We start from the raw sequence: 8,260 nt of genomic DNA, 5'->3' as shown, positions 1-8,260 counted from the left end.
GTTAAAAACTGGCCGACCAATGAGATTGGCGCTTTTGTTCACGTGCCTGGAGCTGCTGAAGTTACAGTAAAACACGACTTGGTGGCGCTCAAGCACAAAACGGTCTTACCGAGCAAACATTGATACCTAACGACGAAGAGGAAGTAAGTAGACCAAGAAGATGCATCGAGGCAAGATGAATGTAGAGCTGCTGGTCTCATTGGTGTCTGAACACAAAGGGCTTTATGACAAACGCAACAGCGACTACAAAAAAAAGGGAGTTGTTATGGAGAGGAACTGTAGATCAAATAGGATTCGATGTGTACCGGGGTATTTCTGTTTTTCATTAAGCGCCATCTAATGTCAGGGAGTGAATTTGCACATTCACTCGGCTTATCGCCTGCGAAAATCGCTTGGGTATGAACACAAAAGACGCATCGAAAAACGTCCCGGTGTGTACGAGGCTTTATGGTGAAGCACAAAGAGGTGAAGGATGCAAGTAAAAGAAGTATTCAAGGTGTCAAGCAGACCATTTTTATTACACTCTATAACAAAGAACACAAAAATAGTCTCATGTTTGCATGACTTCTCACGTTAAGTGTGAATGCAAAAAATGTTTTTCTTACACTGACTACAATTGAATTGTCTTTGAGAATGAATGCACAGATGATTGTAGAAATTGCTCCTTTTTCTAAACCCTCTCGTCACTCTGAGGAAAATGGCAATTTCTTCCCAGAATGCGTTTGCAAATGACGATTCATGCTGCTTTTACATGTGAACCGCTTCTCACACTGAAGACACCTGTAAGGTTTCTCTCCAGTGTGAACTCTCATGTGAGTCTTAAGGTTTCCTATAATCGTAAAACACCTTCCACACTGTTTGCAGGTGAAAGGTTTCTCTCCAGTGTGAACTCTTATGTGATTCTCAAGGTTTGTATTGCTTGAGAAACTCTTTTCACAGAGATGGCACCTGAAAGGCTTTTGTATGTTGTGAATTTTAACATGATCCTGAAGGTGCTTTGTGTCTGTGAAACGCCTTTTGCACTGATGACATTTAAAACGGTTCTCTCTGGAATGAATCTTCATGTGCTTTCTAAGGCCTTCTTTACATGTGACACTCTTTCCACACTGATCGCATGTGAACAGATTCTCTCCCGTGTGAATCCTCATGTGAGCCTTCAAATTTTCTTTTCGCTTGAAGCCCTTTCCACACTGTTCGCAGGTGTAAGGTCTCTCTCCAGTGTGAACCCTCATGTGGACATTAAGGAGTGCTTTCAGTGTAAAACTCTTTCCACACTGATCACATTCAAATGGCTTCTCTCCAGTGTGAATTATCATGTGAGTCTTAAGACCATTATTTAATGAGAAACTTTTCCCACACAGCTTGCAGGTGTAAGGTTTCTCTCCAGTGTGAATTCTAATGTGAGCTTTTAAGTTTCCTTTAACCCTGAAACTCTTTCCACACTGAGGACAGGTGTAAGGTCTCTCTCCAGAGTGAATGATCATGTGGGACTTAAGGTGATTTCTCCGTTTAAAACTCTTTCCACACTGAGTGCATATTAATGGCTCCTTTTTAATGTGAATTTTCATGTGGACTTCAAGGCGTCTTTTTTGGTTGAAAATTTCTCCACACTGTTGGCAGGTGTAAGGTCTCTCTCCAGTATGAACTCTCAAGTGGGGTTTGTTAAAGTTTATAGTTTGTGTTTTTTGAGCTTTTATTGGTGAGGAAGTCTTTTCAGTTTGTGAGCAACTTATACATTTTTCTTCAGTTTTGAAATAATGTTTTTCATTTTGATCTTTATCTTCTGTTTCGTTCAGTTCTTCATTTTCCTCTTTCAGTGCCATCAGGTCTGTGGTGAAAAGAGACAAATAACATCACCAGATTGGCATAAAGCAACAGACATCAAAACATGACAAAATCCAAACACATGTATGCTAAATCTTATACCTACTAAAGTACTGACAGAGGTGTAACCTGTAATCTCAGAACCTCTTGATAAATCGAATGTGATTGTCATGCATATGTCAGTAAAGCCGGTTCTGTGATTAGTAGTAAATCTCCATCACATGCTTTCAGATGGGGCAGCATTTACTACAGAGCCGTAGTTCACTGACAAGCTACGCAAAAAAAATATCGCAGACGATATCATCAATATTATACATTGATATTGTGAAATCGCACTGCGATAATGACAGCTGTTTGCGTGGCTTCTCAGTGAACTACGGCTCTGTGTAGTAAATGCTGCTCCATCTGAAAGCACGTGAAAATACCACATTTAATAACATGTTTTAACTCCAAACTCACTTCATAACGTCAGTCGAGTGTTTGAAATAAATCCTTCTGTGAGATGATGTGGCTTCTTATATACTTTATTATAATGAAAATTATAATAATAATTATAATAGGAACTCAGATAAACCATATATTGCCGTAGTCGTGTGTTTATTAGTCACGTTGAATCAATAAAAGCAGTTCAATCTTCTGTTTATTCTGCTACCGCTATAGGCATTTCCTGGGTTTCTTCTGCGTGAGAGCACCCTCTGGCCTTCGGATGGAGATTTACTACTAATCACTGAACCGTGCTTCACTGACAAGATGCGCATGACTTATCGCAGCTGCGATATTTTTGCCAGTGCAATATTACTGATTTATCGCGATTTATCATGGAGCCCTAAAACAGACCTCCTATCTCTGTAATAAACATGGAGATGTTAGTCCCGTCTGAATCGATACGTGTAAATCACAGACATCGAGTGATAAGACCTGCAACTCAAATATCATATAGAAAATTAGTCCCATCCACCGAATAGGTCTTTAGACTTTCTAATGTAATAAAACTTTTTATTCTCTATAGCTTTTGTGAGAGCTCTGCTGACTTTGTCATATTTGCTACTCAATTTCAGCACATGCATTGGCTAAATATATGTGTAACAGCTCAAGATAATTCTAAACTTCTAAAAGAGTTTCTAAAGGTTTAATTGTGTTTTAATATAATTGTGTTCCTTACCATGAAAATAAATGACTTAATTCAACCCCTATTCAACATTGCTGTTTTATATATAAAAAAAAAAATCATATAACTCAAAAATATTACATAAAATATTACAGCAGTTTTCAAACCCCTCATCAAATATTCATGCTAGAGGACTCAGGATTCAGTGATTTATGTCAAATATTAGAAACAGTGTCCTCTCAATAGGTTCAGCTTTGTAGAATAGCAGTTTTTGTTAATTTCTATTAAAATTTAAGCCCCATTATAGCTCAGTAATTTTGCTTATTAAAGGGGTCATATGATGCGATTTCAATTTTTCTAAAAATCGACGCGTTTCAAAAAGGCGGGGCATAGAGGAGAAACAATAATGTACAGTATGTGGAAAATAATGTTTTTTTTACTTTAAACCGCATAAACACATTTCATTACACCAAATACACAAAATAATGTTCTTTTTAGCAGCATCATATGACCCCTTTAAAGTTGCATCACTATTCTAGCGCTATTAGATCTTTCAGCAGCATAGAGACAAGACAAGCCAAAAGAACAACGTCCAAAAACTCCACCCATGGATAGATGTACCATTACTTTATTTTTTTTACAATTAAGATCATGGTTGTTGCATTCACATATTTTTTTTTTTGATAATCATAGCCTTCTTTCACTGAAGAATACATTTAATAATACCTGACAAAATTAACACTAGTCTTTGTATAGCTAATATTAATGTATATTAATGTATGTTAATGTAACTGACAGTGTAAAAGTTAATACGGCACATCTGATCTCCAACCTAAAATGAGTTTGACACCCCTGCTTTATAACAAACAGCATCATATATGAGTTTGTCTCAGTATCTAGGTACATTTTTTATTTTACTAAAGGTCCATCAAGAGTGTGCTCTTCACATTTTAGTTGTCTCTTAAAGGGTTAGTTCACACAAAAATGAAAATTCTGTCATTAATTACTCACCCTCATGTCGTTCCAAATCCGTAAGACCTTCGTTCATCTTCGGAACACAAATTAAGATATTTTTGATGGAATCCGAGAGCTTTCTGACCCTCCCATAGACAGCAGACCCGGAAACATAGCAAGTTCTTTTTTTCTTTGCGCACAAAAAGTATTCTCGTAGCTTCACAAAACTGAAGTTGAGCCACTGATGTCACATGGACTGTTTTACCGATGTCCTTACTACGTTTCTGGACCAGGGAACATTTCAGTTGCGTTGCTGTCTATGGAGGGTCTGAGAGCTCTCGGATTTCATCAAAAATATCTTAATTTGTGTTCCGAAGATGAACGAAGGTCTTACGGGTTTGGAACGACATGAGGGTGAGTAATTACCCTTACGAAAATTAACCATGGTTTTACCACAAATAAAACAAACAAAAAAACATGGTTACAATAGTTAAACCGTGATAACCACAAATTAACCATAGTTTTGCTACACTAACCGTAGTTTAACCATGGTATTAGTAGTAAAACTGTGGCTATACAAATGGTAATCAATACACCAAAAAAAAACAAACATGGTTACTACAATAAAACTATGGTTAATTTTCGTAAGGGTAATGACAGAATTTACATTTTTTGGTGAACTATCCCTTTAGTGCCCTTGTATGTTTCTCTTACCGCTTCAGGGGTTTGTTCCAATCGACCGTAAGTGTCCTGCGAAGTGGACATCACAGGATATTCTGCCATAATTCCAGTTTGAAAGGAGCGTAGGCTATATGTTCCATTCAAAGAGTATTAAAGTGCGCGAGACGTGACTTCTATGCAAATCTCATGTGTGTGGTGACGCTGCAGACAGTAGTGTCATGCAAATCTGTGAGCGGGGAGTAGAGATCGGTGAACACTATGTAGGGAACATGATGTCAATCAGACCACAGTTCATTCATGGAGCACTCTTCTAACGAGCTGGTTATCTGAATCAGGAGTGTTAAACGAGAGACACGCAAAATATGCAGAGCGGGGGGGTCGCGAGGACCAGGATTAATGGTGCGTTCAAGTCATGTCCGATAGATCGTATTTACACAAAGTCGTTATTACGAGTGGGAAACTCGAAATTTTCTTTAAGCCCCGAGTTTCCGAGTTGGGGGCGTGTCAATGAGAAACATGGCGGAATCGATGGATGCAACGTCTGTAGTTGACGGTCAATTTTTGTTTAAATTGATAGTTTAGTTGTCCTATAAACTTAAATTGGTCATGTTCTTGTTATGCAGCTAGTTAATGAAATCCAAGTAAAAAAATGCAGACCCTGTTGTATTTTCTTGTAATTTATTAAAAGAAGGCACACCGCCATCTTGTGCCGACTAAACTGACTTGAACGCACCCAACGTCGTAATTACGATTGTCAACTCGTAAGTACGAACGTCCCAGGAGGACTTGAACGCAGCATTAGAACCGCTGCTTTAATGTGAAGAAGATCCCACTCGTGTGCTGCTACACGAGTTCAGGAGAAGAAACTCTCATCCTAGATAAACTTCTGATGAAAATCACAACAGGTGTTTCCTTTAGTGCACTACTTAGGTCTTTGATATCAACTGTTTGTGTCGCTCAAAACATGAACAATTTGATTTTATGCTGCTGCAGTTCAATATAAAGTTACTGGCCACTATTTTTTATATTATTTACCAAAGATCTTTAAATGAAGATGACTCTACCAAGCTGTGTCCGCTGGAGAAATGTTTAAGTAGGCTGGTGTTTCTGACATGTGACTATTTATTGCTTGTTGTAATGAACATTTGCTGCTATCAGCAGGATGAAATGAGTGAGTTCAGCTTTGAGAATGAAAACCAACCTGTTTGTGTCTCAGTATCTTCATGTTTGACTCTGAATGTTTCTTCAATCTTCACGTCTTCACTCTCCTCTTTAATAAACTCCATCTTTGTTTGTTCCTCAGTATCTTCATGTTTGGCTCTGAATGTTTCTTCAATCTTCATGTCTTCACTCTCCATCGTTATAATCGTGTCACGTGGAGTTTTTCTGTGTGTTTGGACACTTTGTCCTGTTTAAGATGAGAATAATTAGCAGAAAGAAAAATAAGTGCAAACTAAATATCTGGGTGTGTCTCAATCAGCTCCCTAGTTCAGTAGTCAGCACACTAGTAAGGGAGTCAGTCAGAGAGATATGTAATGGACTTGATGAGACAAAAAACAACCAAAACTAGCATTCAAACAAACAGAAAGACACAAAATACACAAAGTTTCACATTTGTAAAATGATTTAATTATATATATAATCTACAAATCATTAGATTCCACTTTCATGAAAACATTTCCAGTTGGTTTGTAAAAGTAGTCTCGTTGCATTTACACGGTTTAGAGCAGCAGAAGTCGTCAGTTTGCGCTGATTCGAGCGATTCAAAACAGTGAATCATTTAGCGATGCATTTGATTCAGTTGACTCGGAGTTTCGCAAAGCTCCGTTTCTCATCACTAGCCAGCGAACGAAATGAGACGCACTTTTTTTGCATTAAAGTGTTACATTGGTTAATAATTAATTTCACAGTTTCATACACACTTCTCTAAACATATTTTGTTGATTTAAAGACATTAAATGATTAAAAGCACTCGCCTTTCTTCAGCCGAATCACAGACGCGGGAGCGCGGCGTAGCCTTATGACGTCACATCGCCAGACCAAAATAAACGTCTTTTTCGATAAAATCGATTAAAAGTGTTTTTCAATTCATGATAAACTACACAGCACTTGTGATATTCTCAATCAAAGATCAACTCCAGTATCATGTTACAGGTTTGGAAAGAACTTCGAAGTATTTCAAACTAATAAGAATTTAGATCTAAATTATTTTTGTTGTTGCAGAGATTTTACTATTAATTTATTAATAACTGAAACTGAATTCTCATGTCAGTGTATTCATCTTGTTCCATCTCAGTTTCTCCCCAGAATGTAAATCAAATTTCAGCTTTATTTGTTTAAAGAGGATCATATTAAAGCATTCAACTGACGGTGGGTTAAAAACGTTGATTTTGACCGTCTGAATGGAAAACTTTAATTAAATAATTTCTTCTAAATGTTAATGAAATGTGATTTACATTTTCCCAGGTTATCTCTATTAAAAATGGCAGTACATCATTTGTGCTAAACTGTGATTATGTCTTAAAAATAAATAACCTATCTGCTCCCAGATTTCAATTATTGGAAATTAATTTACAAACATAATTTTCCTCCCCATATCAGCCCACTATGAATAACAGATACACACTGAAACTTAACAAATCTGTCTTTGATCAAAGTGATTTTAGTGTTAAATAAGACAATATATTCAATTATTACTCCTCAATCTTCCCTTATTAAGAGTGAATAGTTCAGTTAATAAATACAAGATGCATTAACCAGTTTATTAGAAATTCAAACTCCACCAAGAAAAAAGTATTTGCTATGTTACATTAGTGTTATTATTTTAGTGAACAATCAGCAGAGCTATAGCACTCATTATCAGAGAGATCAGACTCAACTCAGCTAATCAGATACTAAGCAGCACTGATAGCAGCAAAGACCGTTAATAATGCATCACATTGTGTTATTTATTCTGAATTAAGTTCTAACATACAGTACATGCTGGAAGTGTTTGAAAAAGGAAATCAGGATACTTCCTGTTAGATTTTTGTGTGTTACATAGACAATTGCGTGTTGTTGTTGTTGTTGTTGTAGTAGTTGTGTGTCAGGGTTTGTTTTGGGTTGTGTTTCTTGTTCATGACCCATTGGTTTGTTATTGTCATGTGACCCTCTTGTTTGCTATATGTAGCCATCATGTTGCCATTGTCTCTCGTCGTGTATTGATGTTGTAACCTGCTGTCGGTGAGTCTAGTCTGTTCATGCCACGTCAAGTCTGTTCATGCCTCGTCAAGTCTGTTCATGTCAAATCAAGTCTGTTCATGCCTCGTCAAGTCTGTTCATGTCAAATCAAGTCTGTTCATGCCTCGTCAAGTCTGTTCATGTCAAATCAAGTCTGTTCATGCCTCGTCAAGTCTGTTCATGTCAAATCAAGTCTGTTCATGCCTCGTCAAGTCTGTTCATGTCAAATCAAGTCTGTTCATGCCTCGTCAAGTCTGTTCATGTCAAATCAAGTCTGTTCATGCCTCGTCAAGTCTGTTCATGTCAAATCAAGTCTGTTCATGCCTCGTCAAGTCTGTTCATGTCAAATCAAGTCTGTTCATGCCTCGTCAAGTCTGTTCATGCCTCGTCAAGTCTGTTCATGTCAAATCAAGTCTGTTCATGTCAAATCAAGTCTGTTCATGCCTCGTCAAGTCTGTTCATGCCTCGTCAAGT

The 8,260-nt window shown here is 37.4% G+C and overlaps 1 protein-coding gene across 1 annotated transcript; it reads right to left on the bottom strand.

Annotated features, from left to right (window-relative positions):
* Nucleotides 1-476: 476 nt before the first annotated feature.
* LOC107692093 (gastrula zinc finger protein XlCGF57.1-like) lies at nucleotides 477-5,853 on the bottom strand. The gene is made up of 2 exons (XM_016490998.1): nucleotides 5,769-5,853; nucleotides 477-1,828 (listed from the first exon to the last, which is right to left on the bottom strand). The coding sequence occupies exons 1-2, from the start codon at nucleotides 5,851-5,853 to the stop codon at nucleotides 684-686; spliced, it is 1,230 nt and encodes a 409-aa protein (XP_016346484.1). The 3' UTR covers nucleotides 477-683.
* Between the last annotated feature and the right edge of the window lie 2,407 nt (nucleotides 5,854-8,260).

This window comes from Sinocyclocheilus anshuiensis, unplaced genomic scaffold, assembly GCF_001515605.1.
Source record: "Sinocyclocheilus anshuiensis isolate Anshui unplaced genomic scaffold, SAMN03320099.WGS_v1.1 scaffold998, whole genome shotgun sequence".
Classification (NCBI taxonomy): domain Eukaryota; kingdom Metazoa; phylum Chordata; class Actinopteri; order Cypriniformes; family Cyprinidae; genus Sinocyclocheilus; species Sinocyclocheilus anshuiensis.
This window is presented reverse-complemented; position numbering and strand designations above follow the sequence as displayed.

Excerpts from the sequence above, each read along its gene's own strand:
- LOC107692093 (XM_016490998.1), bottom strand. The coding sequence starts at position 5,853 with ATGGAGTTTATTAAAGAGGAGAGTGAAGACGTGAAGATTGAAGAAACA. Across the intron at positions 1,829-5,768 it reads AGATACTGAGACACAAACAG|ACCTGATGGCACTGAAAGAG; the intron begins GTTGGTTTTCAT and ends TTTTCACCACAG.